Source organism: Myodes glareolus, chromosome 17, assembly GCF_982192425.1.
Source record: "Myodes glareolus chromosome 17, mMyoGla1.1, whole genome shotgun sequence".
Taxonomy (NCBI): Eukaryota; Metazoa; Chordata; class Mammalia; order Rodentia; family Cricetidae; genus Myodes; species Myodes glareolus.
The window spans coordinates 59,495,068-59,521,951 of record NC_142042.1 but is presented as its reverse complement, the minus strand read 5'-3'; the positions used below and the strand labels follow the sequence as shown (position 1 = coordinate 59,521,951).

Here is a 26,884-nt window from a genome sequence, read left to right as displayed (position 1 = left end):
AGAGGCCTAGGTAGCTGGGCAGTCACCACACACCTTTAATCCCAGCACTTGCAGAGGCAGGTGGAGCTCTGTGAGTTCAAGGCCAGCCTGGTCTACAAGAGCTAGTTCCAGGACAGGCTCCAAAGCTACAGAGAAACCTTCTCTCGGGGGGAAAATAAATAAAAGGCCAAGGTATTTTTCCATAATAGTTCCTGTCCATCTCTGGTCCTGGGTCTCCTTCAGTCCCAGTTCTCCTACCCCACTACTCATTGTGGGTGGGAGTGGCTTAAGGCATCCGAATGCAGCACATGACTCCAGAGAGAGAGGGTGGGTCCCCACACACCGTGAGCTTACCGGGGCTGGTGGTCTCGTCACGTTCAGCTTCGTTCTCGCTCCGGCCACAAGTCTCATAGCCCAGGTCTTGAAGGTCCACCTGGATTTGCTTGCTGTCCTGTTTCACCAGGGAGTCACCTGTGTTTGGGAAGACTCAGTGGGTGTCCCAGAATATCTGGATGTCCCACATGCTCCCTCAACCTTAGTGGCACATACCTTGGCTTTTAAGGCCAAGAAGTCAGAGCCAGGCTGGGGGAAAAGGCTTTCTTGGACCCCGATGGGAGAAGACAAAGCTTGCCATAGGTAGCAGGCCCCATGACTACCAGGGTAAGCCCATGGTTGCTATGGAGAGGCTCTCTTCTGAAAACTGAGGCCTGGTTGAGACTAGACATGGCAAGTCAGGAATTGCATGTACCATGTCAGAAGCTCCAGCGACATCATTAGGCCCTATATCTACAAAATTGTAGCGTCAATGGAGCTGAAGTGATTAAGAGCCTCGAGACTTCTAGCCCTGCCCTGCCCTGTCCAATAAGGTAGCTCTTTACTTACCTGTGGTTCCTCTTTATCAAATGAACCAAAATTCAACTTTCTAAGTTCATGTGCCCAATATCTATATGAATGAAGAGCATCCCTACCAATGTTGCAATCTCCCTTAGGTAGTGCTGATTCTAGAGCAACAGCAATGATGGAATTTTTGAAGAATGGAGAATAAAGAAAACCCAACATGTAGAGAGCCAAGCCAGCTTATTGATGGTCCTGGAAATCAGCGACCCAGATATCAGTCTGCTTCTGTCCTTTATTTTCACCCTAGCTTTAAAGATGTGTTCATTTTCATTTTACATGTAATGAATGCTTTGCTTGTGTGTACCTATGTGCACCGTGTGCATGCCTGGTACCCTCGGAGACCAGAAGAGAGTGCTGGATGCACTGAGCTGTAGAGGGTGTCTCGGAGGTTGGGGAGACACCTTGTGTGTTCTTGGAACCAAACTGGGGTCTTCTGCGAGAGCAGCAGTGCTCTTAAGCACAGAGTCCCCTCCAGCCCCTCCACTGTAACTCTGAAACCTTTCCTTCCTTTGTTTTACATCCATCGACAGATCGGAGTAAAATGCGCGTACACAGTTCTGAGACTACAGTCGCGGCTGAAGCGTTTACAGGGTGGGGCAGAAAGATAACAGTTGAGAAACAGGTGACGTCATGGGGAGAGGACACTTTGACGACCACGAGCTGGAGACACTCACTGAGGATGGTCCTGTACTTCTCCAGCTGGTTTGCCTGGGCAAATACGGTGGCCTCTGAGATGAGCAGCTTCTCCTGCAGGTCTTGATATCTTTGTCTGCACTGGGCCAACTGCGAACGCAGGTGCTTGGTGGACCCCGGGAGGCTAAATTCTGCCTGGTGGCCAGAGTCTTGGGCCCGGGGCTTGTTCTCCAGCTGTGAGAGGGACCAGCACAAGGATCAGGACACTCTGAGCTTACCCTCCAGGTGGTGACAGACACCACTCTGTTGGAACGCTTGGGCTGCGTGAATTACGTGTTTGCCACAACAGTTCTCAGGCCATTTGGCAGTGCTCTGCTTTCCAGCAGCTTCTGGAGAGCCGGGAGAATGCTATATTTATCTTTCTCTCTGTGGCACTGTAGCACACTGCCAGACAAGTCTCTAGAGTGGCCTGTAGTAAACATTTACTCAATCGCTTAAAAGGAAGAGGTGAAAATCTTCTCTCCACCCTCTGTGCATTCCTGTCCCAGAGGCCCTTCTCAGAAGCCTCTGGATCCTCCATTTCACTGAATCTAAGGCAAAGCTCCTTCCCTCAGCAGGGTGTCAGGGACCTCTCAGGAGGCCATGACAGACACTTTGGAGCCTCTGAGGGAGCAGCAGTTCTAAGAAGATGGCATTGCACACTGTTTTTCTGGGCTCCATTAAGACCAGAGCATCCCAATAGAATGGCAGTTCCAACCAATGAAACGCCACTGTGTCTGAACACTCTCCCCCACATGCCAAGCACCCAGAGGAAAGACAACAGTTCACAGCCCACTGCCAGCACAGTGTGTAGCTTGGAATTAAATGCTCAGAAACACCCGTTCAATGGTGTGGAAACCTTTCAAGTGCTGAATGGATGCCTCTGATTACAGCATCCTGCTTGGAGCATCAAGGCATCTGCCCTCAGTACTTCTTGTCCCACAAAGCAGGACAACGTAACGTAAAAACTGAAGCCTCTGGCAACCCTTCTTTGAGTTGCTCACCTCGCCCCTGCCCTCACTTACTTGGAGGGCATCCACAGAGATGGCTGCCTCTAGATTGAGGCTCTGGGGTCTGGGGCCAGGCCTGGTGGTCACATTCGCCGGCTCTTGGTGTTGATGCTTCCCAGGGGAAGGCAGGCTCATGTTCATTCTGTCGACCTCCTTGGCCAGGCGCACAAGGAGCTCTGGCGTCGCGTTGCCGTGCCCTTCCGAGCCACTCAGGACCAGCTGTTCTTTGAGGAGGTTGATGATGTTGTAGGCGCTCTTCAGTTTCCCCTGGACTTTCCTGAACTCGGCCTGAAGGCTGCCCTCACCCAGACCCCCTTTGGCGGCCGCCGTCTCTGCCATCACCTCGCCCTTCTCCTTGTCTTCCTCAACCTCCCATCCATCAGACATGGCCTCTCCCATCTGCTCCTTCAGCTCTGCATTCTCGAGGCAGAGGCTCAGCACGGTGTTCCTGTGAAGAACGTACAGTGAGCGGCTAGGTTTGGCCAGGTTTACCGTTCTTCAAAGACCTTTTCACCCACATCGCAGTCCGCGAGAGACTCGGAGCTGTTCAAGAGCACACGGGAATCTCAGAGACCTGTAACAAGCCTCATGCATAGCATGAGAAGACCCAGCAGGGAAGTGTGGCAGAATGGCCTCATAATGCATGATTCCATTGCCATCTGATGGCAGCATTAGTAAGGATCATAAAGTAGACTCCCCAGTCTATTTTCTTTACTTAGCCACATAGTTTCAAATGCCTTAGTATTCGTTACCTCTGGGATACACAAAACACTTACAATATTAAGTTTTGACTCTAACATAAATAGATACCGCATATGACAAACCTGCTATTGTGGGCTTCATCATTATATTACTTATTACTGGCTTTAAATCACTGAGTGATAAATGGGGCTCAGGAGTGCCAAAAATAAATAATACTAATCAGAACTGTAATAAGAATGTAGTTATTTAATTATTTGCCATATTTCTGGTCCATACAATAGGACATAATTTTCCAGGGCTGCTGTGTTTACCCTAGTCATCCTGTATTTCTGGGACCGCCACACAGGATGGTCACATAAAACATCCCCATTTGTTGAAGTAATAAAATGGGCTAAACTGAGAACATTGAGTTAGAAGACACACACACACACACACACACACACACACACACACAAATTCACATCCTACAGAATCAGTACTTGACTGTGCAACCAGACTAGGTTTCTCAGAATCGTAAAGTTTTGGAGTTCCAAGCAGAAGTTGTTAGGTGTGCGTTCAGGGGAGAAAATCCTTTGGGACATCGAGATCAGAGATTTCCAAAGGAGAAAAGGGTATAGGTCTGTTCCCAAAATTAGCATGTAGGAAGGAGCAAAAGGAAGGTGTATAGAGAAGAATACTTAGTTTTCTATCTTTCTGTTTAAGGTCAAGCCTGAGATTTTACACTATAAAGTAATGAGAGTTACATGGGGCTGAGTGTTAGGGATATTCTATTTTCACACCAGTGTTTAAGATTGAGTAGAGAGTTAAACAACTCAGATTTTCAAGTTAATAGCTATATGGAAAAATGAAAATAACCTACAAGGTTATCTATACGTGGGGTATATAGGAAGAGATGCTCTATTCCATGACATCACAACTAAATTCACACACATAAATGCCTAAGTAAACTTATATTTTAACTGAGGCAAAATGTATGGAAAGAATCTCCTTGACAATTCAACATAAAGAACTGATACCTAGAATGATAACAAGATTTAATAATAATTGTGTGTGCTTGCACGGGTGTGTGTGTGTGTGTGTGTGTGTGTGTACGCATGTGGAGGCTGGAAGCTAACTCCTGGTGTCTTCCTCTATGGATGTCCATCTTGTCATTTGAGGCAGGGCATATCACTTAAACTCTACAGTATCAAGTGTTTTTCATTTTTCTTTTCCTTTCAAAAATCCCCTTAGAGTTGAAGTAGTCAATGGACCAGTACTTGTCATTTTTATGATTTTCGTGTGACGGCAAAGATTATTAAAGCTGCAATTCCATGATTCAACTGTTTATGCTTCGGAGCGGGGTTGAATGGAGCTAGACGAGGCTGTGTAAATCACCCCCCCAACAAGCCCCTCCCAGGTCTCTGTGCAGCAGTGAAGCTTCCTGGGTCGGTGACTATGGGACTTGACCCCGGAGGCTGTACCCACACGACTGAGTGAGATTCCGTCCACACATATGCACCTGGGCAGTAATACTGAGCCGATACCGACTTAATAGCAGTGGCCACCACTGTCTAACACCATTAACTCTTCTCTAAAGACGATATGAAAGCATTAAGGCATGGAGTTTATGCTGTGGATCACCCTGGGGCAGCCCTGATGCCTTGGATGGAGCAAGGTGGGTCCTTGGCTGAGGTGGCTCATCATCTGCGAGCAAGTTGGGACACACCTGATGTGAGACACGGAGGAGAACCCGGCTTCTTCCATCTGAGCCTTCAGCTCCTTCAGTTCCGCCTCGGCCTTTCTCTTTTCCTCCAAGTGCTGGCGGACTTCAGCCCTCAGGTGGAGTGTTTCTTCCTGAAGACACCTGTTGCCGTCCCCTCCTGCTGGGGACGGGGCTGCTGGGGACGGGGGCTGAAGACATACGTCCTGGGTGTCCATGGTCAGGTTTTTCTCCAAAGATGCCTTGATGAGCTGAAAGAGAAACGCGGTGTAATGAAGTCAGGCCACTGAAGGGGACCCAGGAACACAGGCAAGGACAGCTCCTGATGGAAACAGAAGGCAAAACTGAATGATCCCCTCTTCAAGTCAGTCCTAAGGGCCCTGGGATGGGTTTGGGAAGTGAGGACACATGCAGCGGGTGGGGAGGGCTTGCCATCAGAGGAACAAGAGAATCCAGAGAGGGCAAGACACACACATGTGCACACATGGAACAGGAGAATCCAGAGAGGGTGAGACACACATACGTGCACACATGGAACAAAAGAATCCAGAGAGGACGAGAAACACTGAATACAGACAAATGAAATTTAATCTGATCTAGTGGACGCCAACATTGTGGTGCTTCTCTTCATCGGGTCATGGAGTCCCCTAAAAGTCTGCTTCCAGGTCAGGATGCTTCACTGACCCTAGAGCGCCGGAGCCTCGACTGTGAAGATCGTGGCTCAGGATGCCAGGGCTCAATGGCTAAACCCATGCCTGTTGGGGTGACATTTTGTTTGTGATTCTACAAGTAAAGCTTACCTGGAGATCAGCTTGTTGAGCTAGCCACTAGGTAGCCATAGAGCTCAAACAGTGGTGGCTCACACCTTTAATCCCAGCACTCGGGAGACAGAGACAGGTGGATCTCTGAGTTCAAAGCCACCCTGAGCTACATGAGACTGATTTGGTATAAAAGAGAAACCAAGCCAGGCTGTGGTGCTCACACCTTCAATCCCAGTATTGGGATGCTGTTAATCCCACCCTAGGGAGGTGGACACAGAAAGGGATACGTCTGGGAGAGAGGGGAATAAGGCGGGAGGAGACAGGAGCTCAGAGCCTTCAGTCTGAAGATTCATAGATCATGCCCTCCTTGGTTCCAAGGATTTAGTAGAAGGAAGATCCAGTGGCCGACTGCTCTGCTTCTCCAATCTTTCAGCCCTCGCCCCCTAATATCTGACACTGGGTTGTTATTAAGACCCATTAGAATTCGTACAACAGCCTGCAACTTAGAACCCAGAGGAGATGAAAATTCAGAATGCCTATAACCATTGCCAGAACTAAAATCATGGAGCTACAGGTACGGCAGAGCAAGGCAGTTCTACTGACAAGAGGAGAACTACCCTACAAGCTCAGGATTTGAGGTTAATCCACCTTACCAGACACTGCGTTTTCATTTTGATTACCTTTCTTACGTCAATGCTGTCAACTAAAGTCTCTATAAATCTAAGCACATGAGAGAAAAACAAAGGATATTTCACAGTATCTTTCTTCTTGGGATTCTCTTGACGTCGTTCCTAAATGCCTCATTGATAACAGATTTTAAGGTGTTTTTCCAAGTGGGATGTTAGGAGTATTTAGACTTTCTTATCATATATGCAAGGCTTATCTCTAGCTATTTCTACACCTTTAAAAGGGCATTACTACAACTCGGAATTTGTGTGATAACTTACACAGTGTGAGTCTTGTATTTTAATACAAGAATTTCTTCCACCTTCCTCCCTCCTTGGTTTTTGGCAGGGTCTTGCCTTACAGCTCATATTGGCCTCAGTCTTGCTAGTGTTCCAGGCTGTCCTTGAACTCTTGGTTCATCTGGCTTATCCTCCTGAGAGCTGGGCTTATGAACAGGTGCTACAGCACACTTCTCAACAGGACTCTCCATGCTTCCCAGTCACACTGGCTCCTTTTTCCTCTCAGCGGTGCTGTGTGGGGGTCAGACTCAATTTCTGGCCAGTTTCGACCCTCCCTCTTCACCCCTTCCTGCAGGAATTTCTGTGTCATGCTGTTTCCTTCTACCTCTATTAATATCGTGAGTCATGTTAGTCACATATAAATTTATTCCGGTTATAGAGAATCATGTCCCAACTACAAAGCCATTAAAATAGTTAATGTACATCTCTATAAACCATGCAGTGGTCACCTGACTAGAGATGATTCATAGAATTATGCTTTAGACATTCATTTAGGTCACTAACATACTGAACAGAATAGGACCCAGAGCAAGATGTACGGGTCAACGACTGATAGGACAGCGTGGGTGTTCACAAAGCTGTTGAGTTTTGCTATTCCTCATGACAAAACGACATCATAGCTGTGCTGTACGATTGTAGTAGAATGCATTCATAGCACACATGAAACGGTATTTAGTTGCCCCGGCAACTGAAATTGTCAAGTGATGCACAGCCATACAGAAGACAGTTGTAGACACTGCTACTCAGTCGTTAGACATTCAGTTCTCTCTCGGTTTCGTGAGTGCAGCAGTGACCAGACTCTAGACAATGTCTGTCTATAAGACTGCTGCCTGGTGTAGCCAGCCGGTGCTGTCTCCGTGTGTCCCACCCAGCAATTGTAACAGAAGGATTGGGTATTGGATAGGGCCCCTTTGAATGACTATTACCATAACCTTCACTTAACTGTTTAATGTGCCAGGAATGGTGGCCCAGGCTTGTAATTCCAACACCTGGGACACTGAGGCAGGAGAAATGGAAGCAAGGCTAGCCTGGGCTACATAGTGAGGTCATTTCAAATGCCCTTCAAATAATGAAGAGGTAGGCAAAAATACACAAGTAAACTTTGTGATGTTACCTGTCGATGTAAACTATTTGCAATGAACAGAACTAAAATCACCATTAGATTTGAATATGAACACAAGAGTCTCTCTCTTAACCTTGAGTGTTTTTTCTGCTAAAAAATAACCCAGCTTTCATGAGACTGTCCATTGGAAGAGTATCTTCCTGTGTGTGTATTTTATTCAATTGGTTTCAGTATACTTATTTTCTTTTAAAGGGAAACATTTGACTCATGAAATGCTGATGCCAGAAAGACCTTAAGATTCATTTGGTGACTGGAGAGATGGCTTAGTGGTTAAGAGCACTGACTGCTCTTCCAGAGGACCCAGGTTCAAATCCCAGCATCCACATGGCAGCTCACAACTGTCTGCATGCCCGAGATCGGACACCTTCACACAGACATACATGCAGGCAAAACACCAATGCAAATAAGAAAATAAACTAAATTTAAAAAAGAGTCATCTGATCAAATTTCTCATTTTAAAATAAGAAAATAAATCATTGCCTAGATATAGAGGGGTCCGATCTTAGGATGTGGTAATATAATCTCCAGATTTGCAGGGCTGCACTCATGGACAATCTGGGGCACACGAAGCTACAGGTTGAATGTATCTGGTAAAGCTCTGGTCATTGTCTAACTAATTTGAATTTTCACAGCTCTGAAAGGAAGTTTTTTTTTCCCTAAGTCTATAATTTAAATATAAACGTATGAAAAGGATCCAGACTCATTAACTTTTTACGAAAAGCCCTTTTCCTCAGTAAACCCACACCCAGTGCGCACTGCTAGTGTGTCTCCGTTGGGGCCCATGTTAAGTCACACTTCTCTTACTGGTGTTTCCATGGCGCCGAACTCACTCGTGTGATTGTTTCTACACACTTTAGCCTTTCCCAGTGCTTCATGGACCTACTTCAGAGCTGCACTTCTGCTTGAGTGGAGCTGCTTGGTTTTCAGCCTCTTGTTTCACATTTCCAATGGTGAAGGTCAATTTTCAGGCAATATTAAAGATATTAAGAAATCATTTCTCAAATAATCAAGTGTCGGTCATCATTAGGGAAAAAAACCCACAACCACAAGGAGCTATCACCTCACATGTATTAGAAAGTGTTGTGTGTGTGTGTATACATATACATATATACATATATATGACTGACAACATGCATGAGGTACTGAGCTCTCTCCTCAGAACCAAAAACAAAAACAACAACAGCAAAAAACAAACCAGAAAGTAAAGAGAAAAGGATGCTGAATAAGTATGCCTTTGTGGAAATGGTATGGTAAGTACAAAAAAAAAAAAAAAAAAACTAGACAGAACTACTACATGACCACTTCTGGGTATATGCTTCCAAAGGAACTCAAATCACTATGTGAGCTGACGTCAGCATTCTCTTTCCAATTACTGTTCACAAATGTCACAATATGGAGCCGACCTGGGTGTCTGTGAATGCACGAGTAAGCTACACAGAGTGAGAAACTGTTGAGTCTCAGGAAGGGGCTCCCCTGTTATTTGCTCAGGTCTGGCTACATGAGACAAGCTGCTCACAGAAGGACAAACACCAGCACCGTCATCCTGAGGACTCTGACAGAGCTGAGCTACTGAAGCACAGAGAACAGTTGGGGCCACCAGAGTCGGGTGTGGGCGGGGGGATACAGCAGGGTCGTGAGACGTCACAAAGCTTCACACTGACAGAAGCAATAGGCTCTGAGGTCAGTCGTTCATCTGGTGACGATCGTTAGTACTAAGTATACTTTAAAATGACTAAGTACATCTCAAATATCCCCCGTAAAACAGTAGGCAAGGTACAGATGTACTAATTAACTTGGCTTAATTATTTCACAATATATGTGTAGATCAAATTATCGCATTGTACTCCATACTTTTAATTATGATTTGATAGTAAAATATTATTATTTTAAAATAGTTTTTCTCCTTTTCTGTCGGATTTAGTGTACCGATCTTTTGCATTTGAAACTTGATTCCTGATGAACTTCTCTGAACTGAAAATGTTCAGATGAATGGGGATGGTTGACTGCTCTCTAACGTCCTTTGAACATCTCCCAGGCATTTCTTATAGACCTTACAACTCTTTTTTTTCAGAGTTAGCTTCGCTATTTATTGAAGACCTTACAACTTTTTGACATTGGAATTTGGTGGGTAATATTTAGGGAAGATTACTATCATGGTCAGACCTGAAGCTCTCTAAGGCAAGTGACTTCCTACATACGATAAAATAAATTTGCTTTCTTTGATTCTTGCCCAGGAACACAAAGATGGGCAAAGTGTGTATACGGGTGCATTAGGGAAAGTGTGTATATGGGTGCGTTAGGGAAAGTGTGTATACAGGTGCGTTAGGGAAAGTGTGTATACAGGTGCGTTACGGAAAGTGTGTATGTGGGTGTGTTAGGGAAAGTGTGTATACGAGTGCGTTAGGGAAAGTATGTATGTGAGTGTGTTAGGGAAAGTGTGTATGTGGGTGCGTTAGGGAAAGTGTGTATACAGGTGCGTTAGGGAAAGTGTGTATATGAGTGTGTTAGGGAAAGTGTGTATATGGGTGCATTAGGGAAAGTGTGTATGTGAGTGTGTTAGGGAAAGTGTATATGTGGGTACGTTAGGGAAAGTGTGTATACGGGTGCATTAGGGAAAGTGTGTATGTGAGTGTGTTAGGGAAAGTGTGTATATGGGTGCGTTAGGGAAAGTGTGTATACAGGTGCGTTAGGGAAAGTGTGTATATGAGTGCGTTAGGGAAAGTGTGTATATGAGTGCGTTAGGGAAAGTGTGTATATGGGTGCATTAGGGAAAGTGTGTATGTGAGTGTGTTAGGGAAAGTGTATATACGGGTGCATTAGGGAAGGTGTGTATGTGGGTGTGTTAGGGAAAGTGTGTATATGGGTGCATGAAGAAAGGAGTGGCAAATGACGGTGGCGCCTACCTTCAATCCCAGCACTTGGGAGACAAAGATAGGCGGATCTCTGTGTGTGTGAGGCCACAGAGTGAGTTCTTGGACAGCCAGGGCTACACAGAGAAACCCTGTTTCAAAATAAATAAGTAAATAAAAAAGGAAGTGTGGGGTCATCAATAAAGTTTATCTCCCAAGGGTAGAGTAAGGAATTGCTCACAGACTAATCCTAAAGGGAAACAAGTCAACAAGTCTTTAGAATCTGGACACAGGGCAGTTATGGCAAAGCAAGCTTTATTTAATTGGTAACAGGAGAGTCACAACTCAAACTCCACAGAAGATGAAGCGAACTCACAGCAGCTTTGCATACAGTGATGCCATCCACCAGGGTTCTTCCTACTCAAAAGCTAAAAACCAGTTCTCCAGGAAAAGCGATCGGAGGAAAACAGTGCTTACCATCCAGGGGGTGTACACTCTGTCTATGAAGAGTAAAACCCTGGTCCGAAGCTTTGCTAACGTACAATTACACAGAGTACTTCCTATGCCAAGTACCAAGATAAGTGCCATGACGTGTCGGGGTGAACGTCTACTCCGGGAGACTGACCTTCTCAAAGTAGAGTCCAGTCATCTTCTCAGCGTGAGCTTACAGGAAAGAAGGCTGGGAAAAATGGCTTTACAAACCAGTTTGCCTGTGAGACTTGCAGCATCAGGCTAGTTAGAGCGTGGTAAGCAGAGTCCGATGGCCATGGTATCGGGGTCTTCTGTTTACGAAGTCTGAAGTTATTCCTGCCCCACAGCTGCTAGAGCCACTGTGTCCAGCCAACATCCCAATCTGTTCACAGCAGACTTCTGTTCATCCTGCAAATTCTCGCACCCAAGATCCTTGACCGAGTCAGGGAGGGGCAGAGGCCTCTGAGCTTCGGAGCAGTGGTAAATGTGATTAAAACCGCAGCCCGTTAGTCAGTGAGGAGTCGGGAGAAACGGAGAAGTGGAGCTAACACAAAGCCCTCAAGGGAGGAGTGAAGGGCAGTCGTGACTACTGCGACGAAAAGGGGACCTTGACAGAAAGCAAAGAAACTCAGGTGCTCAAGAGCCCAAAATAAGGCCAGATTCTATTCGGTTTGGGGTCTGTTCACTTGGTCTCTTCTTATCCGTTTCATGGACGTCTCCTCTTTTTCTCATGCAGGGAATGTACAGGCAGACCCAGGAACCCCCATTTTTCCTACAGCATTCCTAGTAGCCCCAAGGAAGACACCACTAGAAAGGCCCAACCTTTTCTGTCAATGATCCACATTCTCTGTAACAACTTAAGAGTCGCGGGCAGTTAGGTGTGACTGTTGAATGTCCCAGGGCAAGGTGGAGACAAGGTGGAACTCTCTGAGTTCCAGAGGGTGCTAAGATTACTAAGGGTGACTTAACCTGGGTCCGGGACATCCACTCCTGGGCTTGAGACATTACAATTCTGATGGTGGCTCAGTGACAAATTCTGAAGCTTGGCAGGACTTGCTATTGGGTAGCATGTCAGACCCCAGAGCAAAGCTCTTTTCAAGTTCACCAAGATCCCTGCTTTGGAGGCCTTCCAATCCCCTGGGAGTTTCTCAGACAAGGACTCTTGTCAAGCAGGCCCTAGGCCTTGCTGTCCCCCAAACAGCCCTTCCATGTCTGTCTTCTGTTTTGTGTTTCAGTCAGAAAAGCCAAAGAGGGGAAGCATCCATGGTCTTGTGAGTCACAATTCTTCTGAAGCTAAAGCTACAGACAGGAAACAGGGACACAGGTGGGTAGGAAGGGATAAGAAGCAGAAAGAAGTAGACGTAGTAAAAACAAAACAAACAAACAAACAAAAGGTAGGCTGAACAGAAAAAGACCAAGGAAAACCCGGGAGCAGGCTGGGGGTGGGTTACAAGGAAGATGTCTTCCCACTCCCAGCGCACGAAGGCTGATGGTGAGAAAGAGCCAGAAGGCCTCACGCCTGACACTGACTTACTTGCTGGTGGCTGTTGTGTGCCGCCTCCTCCTCGATGCTGTCTGTGAACTCCGTGCTTGCGTCTTCGGTGTCGTCGGCTGCCGCAGCACCTGGAGGAGAGTCCAGAAGAGAAAGGTGACTCCTTCGCAGGTGGCTTCCAGACGGCAGGTACAGTTACACGCTTGCCATCCACCTCTGATTTTCTCTCTTCTTCATACTCTGGGCCGGGGGCAGGGACAACAGAAACAAGCCTTCTCCTATGCAAATGTTACTTTCTACCTAATAGTTCAGCCGAGCCCTCCAAGCAAGCTCACTTTGACTCTCCTGCTCCACTTCAGAAGCCACTAGAGTGACTGTCCCTCTCCCTCCAGTTCCATGAATTCTTCTCCATTCTGTTCAGATGCTAATGTTCTCTTAACATGGCCAGACCTTACTAAGCTTTCTCCCACCACCAACTGCTGAGCAGGCCCCTCATTTCCTGGTATCAGGGCGGCTCCTCTCACACTCTCCCATGGCTGGGATGGGCTGTCCGTAAGGGGACAATATCTCTGCGGAACTCATCTCTGGGGTCTGTGTCTCACAGAGGTCAGGATAACCCAGGGGCTTTCTGATTCCTCGGTGTAACCACCCCCCCCCCCCCCACACCTCTCTCAATCTCTCTTTCAGGGCCAACATCCTTTGCCTGGAAGATTCTTGGTAGCGCTCTGCTCGAACGGCATGTAGTCTCACCCTTTAATCCTCCAAAGATGGACCTGTCACCCTAGGGCCTAGGCATCTATATCCTGCTGTCAGGGACAAGAGGCCGCAGTGAGTGGTCTAGACAAAGGTCCAGGATGGTGCTGGGCAAGAGAACCTTCACTGAGGATGGCCTCCTTTTGCACTGCTCAGAGGAAGACTTTGGTAGGTAGTTTCTACTGACATGACCGTATGTGGCTAGTGACTATTATTCAGGATGGCACAAACATGTAGCGTTAAAACTGATGATAGTGGAAGACTGTCCATGCAAGTCTACATTAAGAACTGTCACTTACATTACTGATCCCCCCCCCTCAAAACATCAAGGAATGTATATTGTGACACTCTTGGATCTCATGGAATTTGCCAGGCTAGGGAACATTAGCGTCTAGTTCTAATCCCATCACAGCAACAACCTATTAAAATCTTTTAACTATGGAGTAACCTGGGGCTCAGAGAGATTCTGTGATTTGTCTCACTGCTAATTCTGACAAAATGTGGGCTAGTAAATCAAGTGTCTGGACTCAGGAGCCATTGTTTCTTATGATGGAGAACCTGATTTACTCTTCCAAGACCAGAGAACTTCCTCCTGAGCTCACACACTCACAAATGAGATCTCAACATGAAGAATGAACATTCACAGCTAGAGCGCTCATACTTCTTACCCACCTCCAGAAAGCCTAAATTACTTGTATTCTGCACGCCAAGTAGAAAGTGGGCAGCTCACATCTACCTTCCAATTCTTAGTGCCTACAGTCTGTGCCAAGGCATTTGCAATGGCTTGCTCACGTCATCCAAGAACTAAGTGTGTTGTCCTAGCAGCTTAAGGTCCTCAGTCTTCACTGTGACTGCTTCTGTCCCTTCAGGGGAGAGCGGGATTCCCTGCAGTGAAACCACTGACCAGGAGGCACTCCACCTGCAGCCAGCATACAGCAAGACTTTCTCACCACTCCCTTGAAGGTCAGAACCATCTCCCCCAGGGGCCTGGCTAGAGGGAATGAACACGATCCCTGAGCCCAAGCTGCTTTGGAAGCCCGCTCAAACCAGGATGCCAGGTCATTGATGACATCTGTACCAGATTATACTTATTTTTGGAAAATTTGTCCCTGTCCAATAGTAGAGATGACATTTCTCTTCCTGCAAAGAAAGCGAACGTCCTCGCTGAGTGACAGATGAAGAAAATAACTCTTCTCACTGTTCCCTTTGGAGCTGGAAAGTGACTCTGAGGGTCAGGCAGCTCCGTGAGGACAGCATTCCCATATCCTTCCCGCTGGGCTGTGGGCTGCTCCATGCTGCCTCCGTATCCCTAAGCCATCCCTGCACTGGGTTCCAGGAGTTAAACTGGGGGACTTTCTGTTGCCAGAATCACATTTCTACTGCTTCCTTTTTAAACCACTGGAAGGGGACCGGAGACCTTGCTTCTGGTTTGGTCAGAAATTACAGACAAAAGAAGAATATCCCCACCTGCCCCAGCTGTCTGCTACTTGGAGGTTTTGTTTCTCTCTTCCTTAATGGAGCTTGAGAGCTGCTCTGCTTTTGCTGAAACTAAAAAGGCTGGAAAATGTGTTTGAGAATGAAGCCAAAAACCAACAAGGGAATAGAATGAGTATGTCGTCTCTCACAAGGTCCTATTTGGAAGCGACCACTTGACATTCCTCTTTTTGTTACAACTTCCATTGGCTAATGAATGAAAAGAATTTTTTAGGGCTGGCATGTGACTCAGTGCTAATAGTGCTGACCCAGCAAAGCCTTGGGTTTGATCCCAGGCACCGCCCAGAACCAGGCCTTGCTGTCTCACGTCTGTAACCCCAGCCCTTGAAGGTGGAAGCAGGATCATCAGGAGGTAAAGGTCTTTCTCAGATATAGAGTGAGTTTAAAGCCGGTGAGACCCTGCCCCTCTTCTGAGAAAAACAAAAGAATTTTGTTTTGTGAAGGGTTCCCTTTTCTAACCCTTTTGCAAGGCAACAGAAGACTACTTCCTTAGCTGTCTTGGGCTAGTTTAACTTTTTAAATGGAAGAGACTCAGCATCTTTAAAACTGACCATAGGCTCATTTTTGGTAATGTATGAGATTCTCTATGAGCTAGTATCTGCCTGATCCCAATAATCTTGCTTCTCTGAGATGGAGTTTTACACGGGAGGACATAGACATGACAGGAATATTATCAGACACTGAGTCCTCAGGAGATGCTCCCAGTGTGGTTCTTGAAAGCCCCTAGGCTCCGAAGCACACGAAATGGAGGTGACGCCACGTGGTCCATGGGTAGTTAGTTGTCTTCTACCAGCTATATGATTTTTACAAAGTACACGGAAATACAAGAACTCTCTAAAAGGAAGCGAAATCCGTGAGCTGAGAGTTTAAGACACTGCAAACACAAGGTGGTCTTATCCATGCGGCCGACACTCACAAGTCCGTAGGGCCTTTCAATGGAAGATGGCGTGGTGACAAAGGGTGTGGACTGTGGTGCCAGAGCATCTACTTGAACCTGCTTTTGTCACTAGTTGTGTGACTTTAATTAGGGTTGGTGAAGCTATCTGTTCCAGGCAGCTGCTGCACACTTCAAACAACTTTGGACTTCAAAGGGTTTGCTGCCACTGTGTGCTTAGAGCAGCGCCTGGCACGCTGAGCAGTCAGTAGGTCTTACCCTGCAACAGTATCATTTTGCTATTGCTGGCGAGCTGAGGAGGTCCTTGGGCTAGAGGTTCAGGGCTAGCAAGGCTGAAGGCCACAGAATCTAACTAAGTATCGGCAGCAGAGCAAAGGGTTAATCCTGGTGGCATTGGCTTTACCTGTCAGTCTTTCCTTCTGAATTCCTGCTTCAGAGGACCAGAAGGGAAGTCCGGGCCATCAGGGATATAGAGTGATCCCTTCTGGAAAGCTGCCATTATCATCATCAGATCAGAACTACCTTGAAATGCCACTATGCATGAATAGTTTTAAAAGAAACTTTACACACTTTCCTTTTAATTCTTAGTCATGCGAAAACTGGGTAGGGTCAAGGTATTCTCTCCAAATTCTACCCTACAACTATTAATTCCCTTAAGTTATTTATTTATATGTGAACAGCAACTTCAAACATGACAGGGCTCACAGGAAACTTATTCTGAAAATAAATTTAAAGAGGTGAAGCTCACAGTCTGAGTAAGTTTGCAGGCCAACTGCTCTTTCCCAGAGGAAGCAGCCTCCGGTCTATCTTACTTTCATCCCCACGCTCTGCCGGGTGTTCAGTATCAGAACACTCACATTCTCACCTCGCGAACCAGGTCTCTCTGGCTCAGTAGTATGATGCTGGGTGAGAATCAGAGACAACAGTTCTCTCTATAAAGATTCAGTTTCCTCTACATCCATTCGCTTCAGGACTGTATTCATGTCAAGACTTGCTACACTCTCCGTAGACAGTGGAGCACTTCTGTCTTTCAAATGCAGTGTTTCCTAACAGCGCTGTCCAGTGTGGATACCATTAAGGAAAAAGCTGTGCTAACTGATGGGAAAGGAAATTATAATCCGAATGACTTTCCAGGGTACACAATCTCAATAGGACGTTAGTGTCTACTTCCCCCAAAGATTGCTTATTCCATGTTTCACCCATTTTAAACTGCCCCGGACATGTATAAATTAGGGCCATCCTGGGAAGATCAAGCTCACAATCTGTCCTATAAAGTGATTCTATCACGTCAAGAAATTCTCCATTTGTGGTCTTTTCCTCATTTTATTACAGATAGCACCGCCCACCGCAGCCACTGACCCTCAAACTGGCTTGCATTTACTACTTTTATTTAGTAAGGAGAGCAAGCCCATTTCATGATATGGGGGAGTACTATGTTGTTTCTTTGGTCTCACTTCCTTGGGAGGATAAAAAATTCAGACTTCCTCTTCTTTAGTGAAATATGCATGCACGGGGTCTGGCTTTGACGTGGAACCTTAGTAACAGTGATCAACAGACTGACTCCTATAACGGAAAAGGAAAGAGGGTGAGCTTCCGTTAGCTTTTCTCCTAAGTTTTTAAGAATGAAACCAAATAGCTTCTGTTGGCCTCTGATACTTTTATTGGATCAGTAACAAGTTTTGGTGTGTCTCAACTAAATTAGCTGATTTCCCAACATGCATATTACAAGCACAGGCTCCACAGCACAGATATTTACAGTTTAACAGCACAGTTCCATGAAGGATGAGTTTAGAGAAAATAAGAAGCTTAATTGGTGAGGAAAGTCCTGGAAGTAAATGAGGGCCACGGGTCTGATCATGCAGTGTGCACTTCTTTCTTCATCTCAAGTTGCTGTGAATCACCCTTCCTCAGTACCCCACAAAATTTCATGTGACGAAAGCAAGCAACATTGCTTTCATTATCAAATAACACTTTGAACTCAGGGATGCGTGGCCTTCAGAGCACACGTGTCTATGTACATGCTTCTGAGGTGTTTAGGGTGGACAGTCACTCTCTAGTGCAGTGACAGACGGCTGCAAACGCAGGCCCGTGCCACTAACAGCAAATCTACCGGCCTCTGTCAAAGTCTAGAGAGCAGAGCCCATGTGTCTAACAGTCCTGCTCCCCAGACCACTTTGGACCAGATGTTTTGCGATATTCTCAAACATTCTATTTTATTCTTTCAGCTTTAGCATAAGGAAGGCAGTATAATAGAGACTTTAGCTTCGGGAATTTGATTTTAAACAATGAAAAAGGAAAATAACATGAGTGTATCACTTTGTAAGTTAAATTATTCTTACCTGACATCTGGTAAAACTTGTTGGACAGTTTTCGATTTCCTTTGCATTTCTCATTCTCTGTTGGTGATAAGTGCTAATGCTAATTTTTATTGGAAAAATGCATCCTGGCTTGTGCGATTATATAGGAAAAAATGAAGTTCTGTCAGTACTCAAGAGTACATAAAAGGTAATATGTTTATTTTCTAATTCTAATTCTAATTATTGTTACAAATGGCAAGGGAGCTATTTCAATTCAAGTGCAGTGAGATTTGATTTACCCTACAGAAGTCGTTGCCATTTTCAACCTACTCCTGCAGCCTCGGTTTTACTCTACTGAAGTGGCACAGGTGGACTTTACCCTTGCGGATGCTCTTCTCTAGAGTATAAATGGGTCCACACTACCATAAGGAGCCTCTGTCTAAGAGAAACGAGAAAATATGTACTTGCATCTCACAAGATGCTAGTCTCTAAACAGGAAAACTACCCCCCTTTGTTCTGCGAGGCAGTCTTTAAGCACAGAGTTACAGCATGGCCCTAAGGACACAGGAAGTCTTTCCCCTTCTCCTGTAGGGGAGAAGACCCTTGCTGAGGAGACAGCTGAGGTTTTCAGTTCAAATGTGATGACTTTGCGACTCCTATGAAAAGGAGAAAATTGCCGCAGAGGTTCTCTGTGTAGTAAGCCTGGGTTTTAGGACCGCGGCATTTGAAGGAATGCCTGAACAACGGGCTCAGAGCTCTGTAAGGACAGCTCGAGGAAAACCAAAGCAGGAAAGTGTTTCCAGCTTGGCTTAACCGAGGAGCTCAGGCAGCCAGGTCAGTTTTACTCCGAGAAACGGGCAGGTGGCAGTGCAGTGTGACCTGCCACTTCTCTCCCTCACCCTGAGGTTCCAATGTGAGGTCAGAGACAGGAGAGAGAGCTGAATCAACTTTCTTGAACTGTTCTGAAGCCGTAAGCCCAGCCCTTACAATCGATACTGAACTAGGAGCGCAAACAAGCACACACGTGGTGGCACTGTTTCTTCCGCAGATGGCACTTATGTGTAAGCCCTGTAAGTCCTGACTACAAGACCCTCTGAGGAGACTCTGTACGCCTGTGGAAATCCTCCCCAGGTTGATTTTTTGCTCTTTAATAGGTCTCTTTCTGCCTATAAGACAGCTAAAAGCTTTCCCTACAATCCGCAGTGGTAAAAACATTGCTGTGTCTGGACCTGAACGAAGAGCTGTGGGTACGGAGGCAGACGAGGCAGAAGTCGGGGAGATACAAAACATGCATCGTGCCGAAGTAGGGTGGCATATTAAAACAGCTCAACTATTCCTTCCCAGAAATTATAACTTGGCTAAATTGCTTTAAAAAAAAAAATAGAACATCAGAGATGTTGAAACAATCGGGTTTCAGTATGATTTATATGTGGTAGAGGGTTTAAGTTCAGTGGGACAGTACCTCACTAGCATGTACAAAGCTCTGGGTTCGAGCCCCCAAATCAAATCTACAGCAACAAAAAAGTCTAAATTAGGGGAGAGTTTGGAGAAAGTATGTCAGAAGGACTTTCATTTTATTCCTTAACTGAACTTTTCTGGAACCCCTTTTCAACTCAATAGTTCCCAAAACTAGACTTGTCTACTTGACCACTAGAACCATTACTCTGTAGATTTTTCCCACTATTTAAAAGGAAATATGAGACAAATGAAATCTATCAATAATGGACTTTTCTAAATTTAAGTTCAATGCTTCTAAATAAGCAAAGCCCATGGGAACATCTACTTTGTTATTTTTCTTTCAAGAAAGTTTTTATTGAAGCACAAGCTTCTACGAGTAAGTCACTTTAAATCTAAGTTTATTGAAAGATTCTTAAAAGTCCCAACAAAGACGAATAAATACAGCTAACAGTCTGTGCTCCTACAGAGGAATGAAGATTCGAACATGTTAATCCAATTAAAGGAATGATGTATAGGATCACAGTACCATCCACCTGTGGCTTACACGCGACAATTCGTAAGAACTGTGTTCTGTAACCAGATGTCAAATCACCGCACAAGCTTGTGGGCCCAGCACATTCTCTCCAGGCAGCACAGCCCCCAGTCTCGTTCTACCATCAAGGCCAGAAAGTTAGTACCATATTTTAGTCACATTTTTGGAATCAATAACAATTTACCCATCTATCAACCTGCTTCTGTTAGAGGTTGGCAGATGGACTAATTATTAACAGACATTGATCACTAGGAACCCTCAGAACCCAAGAGTCACCTACAGTTGAAACTTAATAGCAGCGTTGCAAAACCATGTTGGTCTAATAGAAAAGTAAACACATTTCCTAAAAGCCCTGTAATGACCTGACAGACTAGGCTTTGACTGACGTCTACAGCTCAGCTCTATTACCCTCTTCCCTATTTGCTAGTTACATGAAGTTTTGTGCAGGCAGACCTTAAAATCTCTTAAAAACAAGGGGACTAAGAAAATCGGATGGTTCTGCTTATACAAACACCTCTATCTTTCCTATCAAATGATTCCTTTTCCCCCTAACGGCTGGCTGTTAAAACTGAATTAGCACATCCATTCTAAGCAAGGCATGACTGTCAATCTTTGTGAACTACTTCACCAGAAGACTCCAGGGTGTTTCTCTGGTAGAATACTCCCTTCCTGTCCACTTCAGGTTGACAGTCATCTGTTACAGACGCAATCTCAGAGAGAATTTAGAATGTAATACAGCAGCATGGCAGCACGTGGATGTGAAGTGCCAGGGCCAAAGGAAGGGAAAGGAAAAACCATGAACTCAGTCTAGATTCGGAAGGGGACTCAGTCTTTCTTAGGGTGCTGGAAAGCCTGAATTATATTCCCTCAGTACCGTCTTCAGCGGAGCTGCAGCCTTAGCTTCTCTAGGAAATCCATACTTTCAGCAGTAGGAAACCTTATGGTGCAGAATCCACAGCCCCTGCATAACCTGTTCTTTTTCATTTTCCTGACATGTAAGATGCTAGAGACGAAATCTGAAGCTCCCTTTCTCTATCTGTTATGTTGTTCTAAGGAAGTAGAGACTGACTAAATCCTACACACAGAATTCTGGTCTTCCTTCTGAATGACTTGGGCACATTCACACCCACAGAACTCCTTCCTCTCGTATGAGGACATACATACATCGAGCAGGGGTAAGGTAATGGACACACATGCGTCACCTCCAAACAAGGATCTAGAAATGGACTTTTCTCTGATGCTGAGACACAGGAAAATGCTGCTTTAAAGGGTACTGACAGGTGAGAGAGGTGGCCACGCCTCTAATCTAGCACCCAGATGGCAGAAGCGGGTGCATCTCTGTGAGTTCAAAGCCAGTCTGGTCTACACAACACATTCCAGGCCAGCCACAGTGAGACCCTGTCTAAAAAAACAAACAAACAAAACACCAAAACCCAAAACAAAATGAAACATGGGGGAGGGGTGGGAAACACCACATAGACTAGTATCTTTCTCCTAGAGAATTCGGATTTGGAAGCCCCTCCTCTAAGTCATGTTCAGACTAAAGGCCATGTCTCTGGCTTGCAGAAGCCCTAGGACAGTGAGGAACAAGAATGTTCCAGACTTTTATAGACTAGAACTTAAAGTCCGCTAATCTGATCTGTGACTCTCAACAGTCAACTCTAAAGCAGCCTTAGAGAGCAAGATTTAACACAAACACTTTTATGGTCTCTGCTCCTTAACTTAGCCTAAGTCTACTCTCCTGGTTTTGTATCCTTAGTACGGCTACACCTCTCCCCAAAGCAGCTCGATGAACTCTCAATCTCTCTCTAAACCTGAAACTTACTCTATTCCTTTATTTGGTTAAAAATTGCTTTCAGAGAGCATGATTTGATTGGATGGCAAAATAATACACACACATGCATTTTATGACATGATATGGGACATGTGAAATGGGTGGTGAGATGGGGGGGGGGGATAAACTTTATTGGCCCGCGGAAGGGGTAGAGGAATGAGCAGAGGCTAGGGGGAAGGGTGAGTGGCTATGGGAATTAAAATGGAATGATCTAGGGTGTGCAGGTCTCCTTCATGACCTCCATGTGTAACGGAGACAGCAGCGTAGTGAAGCTCGGGGACACTACGGTGACTTTCCCTTTGCAGGAGCCGCGAGTGACCACAATCCTACCATTAGTAAGTCACCACGCATTTTGTCCAGTCAGACACGACTTTCTCTGGTTAGTGTGAACAGGGTTCCATCCCGTGCTGCAGTGTGACCCGCCAGTGCTCAGAAGGCATGCTTGTGATGGACTTGCACACTTTCCAGTTCCCCACCTCCAATGGCGGCCAGGCTCTCCAGTCTGTTTAAGCGCTCCAGGCTTCTTCCGAGAACTTCTTCTAGCCGACTGCGTAATGCCTGGGCCCCTTCCAGTTCCACCTGCAGAGTTCGGTCTCTCTCAGAGCTGATTAAACATGCCACATGGAAGGAGAATGAGTTAGCCATCAAGTATAGGAGTCCGCATGTTCCCCAAGAGCCGTCTATGCTGCTTGGGCCACCAGACTTCCTAAGGTCTCAAAGACAAGGGTTAAGTGAGCAGTGTAGTCTTTGTGCGGCACCTGTGTTCACTGCTGGAGGAGAAGCAAGGCCTGCACCTTTCTGTAAAGTCTGTCCCTTTAGCTATACTCTGGGCCACTCCCACACAAATATATAGCACATCCCTGCCCCAACAGAAGGGAAATGTTGTTATGTGAACTGAGTCCTGCATGAGCTGAGGGCTGGAGAGTGCTGTTTTCACATCTGCACCAAACTGGCAGTGCTCCCAGCGAAAGCAGTTCATCAAGGAGGGGGATTCCAGATGTTCAAAGACAACACCAGTACCTACCACCTTCCCCTGCTTTCCCTTTCCTGAGGTGGAAATAAAGCACTTCTAAAGCCAATGAGAAATTATGGGAAACCGAATAATAATAGTAATAGTAATAATAGTAATAATAATAATAATAATAATTGTAGAAAGAACAGAGGCCAGGAAGGAAGGCAAAAGAAAAGTGAAGGTGCTCTGAACGAGTCATAAAGATATAGCAAATGTAAATTAAAATTGAGAACCGTGATTCTGGGTGGATCTGCCACCATAACAAATACATGTTCTGTGTCGCCATGAACCTGGTGTTAGCGCACTGACAGCCTTACTGTTCACTGAAGAGCAGGCTTCAGCAGAACACGGCGCAGAGATGGAAAGGAGCCCACGGTGCTCACTGTGCGCAAGGCACTGCCATACCCTGACCTGTCTTCTCGGGTAACCTTTGCAGTAACAATGGGAAATCCCATTTCTAATTTAAGATTCAGACCCCAAGGCTCAGGTCAAGCCATACAACAGATCACAAGGTGGGTAACTTCCTATTTCCTCCTCTTTGGTACTGTAAACATCTGTTTATCATTATAAATTTGATTTAAAAGAAAGAAAGAAAGAAAGAAAGAGAATGAAAGTTGAAGGTAAGTGAGCCAGGCGGCCCCTCTCTTACTTCTCCGGATGAGCATGGAACTTGACCAGGCTGCTGTACAGCTGCCTCTCGGCTTGCAGGGCCTCGTTGAGCCGACTCCGTTCATCTACCAGTCCTTCTAGCATCAGCAGCAGCTAAGGAAGAGAGAGGCAGCAATGTGGAAAGAGCAAAGTGAGACACAGAGCCACAGGAAATCCTGAGAGACCAAACATGGGATTAGCGCACACGGTGACCAACTGTCAATTTATCACTTCAGCTTTCACGGCTTCCAAAGCAGCATTATACCTGTTAGCATTTTATACCTTTAAAACTATCAGTCAAGTGCAAACATGGGAGCGAGAACTGAGGGAGGGAGAGAGGGAGTCTAGAGAAAGGGAAGGGTCTAAGATGGAAGGATGGAGGAAGGCAGGGATGATAAGTTGGAAGCACTAACAACTTAGTGCTCTTTCAGATCCGCATTGTCACACACGCTGGTCTAGGTCTAGGGAAAAGCTTAGGAAGTACATTCCCCACCCAGAGCCGTAAGCCATGCTGAAGACGAGCTATAGGAACGTGTAGCCGGCAGACAGAGCAGTCAGGACTGCCAGAACGGAGTGAGGTGGGTAGGGAGAGGGCCATGCAGACAGGTACACAGGCGAGGCACACAGACTTTCTGAAGACTCTGCACCGAGGAGCTTAGATACGCGGTAGAAGCTCCAGAGGAACCTGTGTCCCAAGAGCTCACCTGTTGTCTCTGGTTTCCCGAAACTTCCTGACCCTGGGGTTCTACTGAAGCAACTTTTTCCCGAAGAAGTAAGACCTCTTGGGTCAGGCGTTCTATGGCTGGTATGTCTTCAGGGTCGACGAGCTGCATCTGCAGATCCTAGAAAAAAATACATGCAAACATGAAGACGGTGATGACGTCACACAGCAGAGGAGCAAGGGGCAGATCCTTCTGTTCTAGTTCAAGGCCAGGGAATTCAGTATCCTGTGTGAGGATGCCCTACAGCTAGCTGAGGCACACAAGATTCCAGGTTTTACAAAGCTGTGAAAGACCTTTATGAGGTCTTCTTTGATCTGTATGTTCCTGGTCAGCGACTCCAAGTCAGCAGCCTGCACCTGCAGTTCATCCTCTTGGACAGCTATCATGGACTGTAGGGCAGACAGTTCTATCTGTGGAGAGAGAAACCAACAGGAGAGGAGAATGCTGTCTCACAGCATATTACAATCAGTCAGTAATACAAGAGTAGTGCCATGCATCAAATCGATAGAACATGTGTGCAATCAAAGGATACTCTAAAAGAAACCACAAGAATGTTTTCCATGTCTTCTATTACTACAAATAACAAATTTAATTAATGGGGTCACTGGGATATTTCAAAGTTGGTTACAACTAGCAGAAGCAAGAAGAAAAGCTGTTAGTTTTATGCAAATACTTCAGGTAATACATGAAAACATTGTGGATTTAGAATGCCTGTGTTTTATACCGCTTCATGAATTCCTAAGGTATTGAGCAGCTATAGCTGCTGACACCACCAGGGATCACCAAACTACAGGTCTCCTGGTGAAGAGCATGCTGCTACTACAAAGGAACCTTGCCATCAGTCAGCACAATATGTAGATGAAGCTTTCTTTCCTGCCTGGTCCTGCAGCCATTCAGTTCCAAAGAAACACAGAGGCCTTTATATTAATTATAAACTGTTTGGCCTATTAGCTCAGGCTTATTATTACTAGCTCTTACAACCTAAATTAACCCATAATTCTTATTATGTTTAGCCATGTGGCTTGGTACCTTTTTTTAGTAAGGCATTCTCATCTTGCTTCCTCTGTGTCTGGCTGGTAACTGACTCTCTGCCTTTCCTCTTCCCAGAACTCTCCTAGTCTGATTGCCCTGCCTATATTTCCTGCCTGGCTACTGGTCAGTCAGCATTTTAAGACTCGAGTTTAAGCCTCAATTTAGGTTTTAGACCCCATATCTGTGTTAAAAAAGTAGTATTTCCTATTAGTGATTTTATCACCCATTTCACTTGACGAGCACAGAGCACAGGAAGAGTGCTCAGTGCACAGCATTGCTCATGCTCACCGCCTCCTGTTTACTGTTTGCCGAGTTCATGCATCCAATGCCATCTTTTTAGACAGGAGCTACACAACACTTCTGTTTGGCAAAAGTGCTTTACAATTATTTTATTTTGCTTACCAAGAGGAGGAAGAAGCAAAAAGACTTGATGCTTTCATTGCAGTGAAAGCATCTTGTTGAGGTGATGAAGTCATACAACAATTTGTGTTCCTCTCCAAAAAGAAGAAAGGTGTCTCTTGAATTTGGAGCCAGGTATTATACATGGAGAATTGGAATGTTTAAAGTATGAACCAGTTTGAAAGAAACAACAGGAAGCCGTGGACTGGTCTTCACTAACGAACTTACCTGGCTTTCTCTTTCTTTTTTAGCCATGAGCTCGAGTTCCTCCTTGGCATTACTCAGTTCCTTCTCCAGCCCTGCAACTGTGTCCGAGTCTCCTGAAGTGAATGCACAACACGACTTTTAATCACTGAAACATGCTGTGATCTCTGCTGCCCTGCAGCACTTAAAAAAATGTACAAACCTGCTTTAATGTGTAACAATATTTATAATAAAAACCCCACAATCAATCTATATGCTAAAAAGAATGAAAGGAATAGACTATCACATGTTCGTCCAGCAGACTACACTATACAGCTGAGAAAAAATGAGAATGACGTTGGTGAACATTTGGATTTCAAGGATACTAAATATAGATGCAAAAGAATACATTTAGTAGGTGAAGAAGGAAATGACAAACTTATCCATATACACATGTAAATCACCTGCTTACTTTGTAAAAACATACAAAGGAGGACAATCCAGAAAGGAAACTTATTACAGTCAGGGAGTGAGTAGAAACGAGAGAGAAAAGGGCTTCCGAGTATACCTTTACATATATTTAATTTCTGAAGTTAACATTTAATTTTTAATATGTAAATTTTAATATGTAAGTTGGTCTAACAATGAGTTAAATAAATTAAAAAAAAACATGTAAGGTTTGGACAGTTTTTCTTAGAAGTGATGAGTCTCCAGATTTCAGGGGACTCCAAACTGGTTTTCTGAACTATCATGACGTTCAGTGTCCTGGCTGAATCTACTCAACAGCAATGGGGCAAGGAAAAGCAACAGGAATCCCCACAAAGCAGAATTGGCGCTCACCTAACATGGACCTGGGCATGCTGGCATCCTCCCTAGCAGTCAACGAGGTGCTATCATCTCCAGAGGGCACCTGCATGGAACTCTGTGAAGCAGAAGGGTTGTGAGTTTAGAAAGACATAGGGACTATGAACACAGCGACAGACTGAACAGTCTCACTAAAATGCA

The 26,884-nt window shown here is 45.4% G+C and overlaps 1 protein-coding gene across 28 annotated transcripts in view; it reads right to left on the bottom strand.

Annotated features, from left to right (window-relative positions):
* Nucleotides 1-26,884, bottom strand: part of LOC125408772 (myomegalin-like) — a 211,805-nt gene that overhangs the window by 27,301 nt on the left and 157,620 nt on the right. For all 28 annotated transcript variants that reach the window (XR_015735366.1, XM_048447403.3, XM_048447446.3 and 25 more), the window contains 11 exons: nt 26,720-26,801; nt 25,925-26,016; nt 24,559-24,675; nt 24,248-24,385; nt 23,545-23,657; nt 22,360-22,487; nt 12,663-12,751; nt 4,966-5,210; nt 2,574-3,006; nt 1,551-1,743; nt 334-450 (listed from right to left, as the gene is read on the bottom strand). Coding sequence is in view for 27 of the 28 variants with exons in the window: in XM_048447403.3 (XP_048303360.3) it covers nt 334-450; nt 1,551-1,743; nt 2,574-3,006; nt 4,966-5,210; nt 12,663-12,751; nt 22,360-22,487; nt 23,545-23,657; nt 24,248-24,385; nt 24,559-24,675; nt 25,925-26,016; nt 26,720-26,801 (1,747 nt within the window). In the remaining variant the exon portion in view is untranslated. The remainder of the gene's footprint in view (nt 1-333; nt 451-1,550; nt 1,744-2,573; nt 3,007-4,965; nt 5,211-12,662; nt 12,752-22,359; nt 22,488-23,544; nt 23,658-24,247; nt 24,386-24,558; nt 24,676-25,924; nt 26,017-26,719; nt 26,802-26,884) is intronic.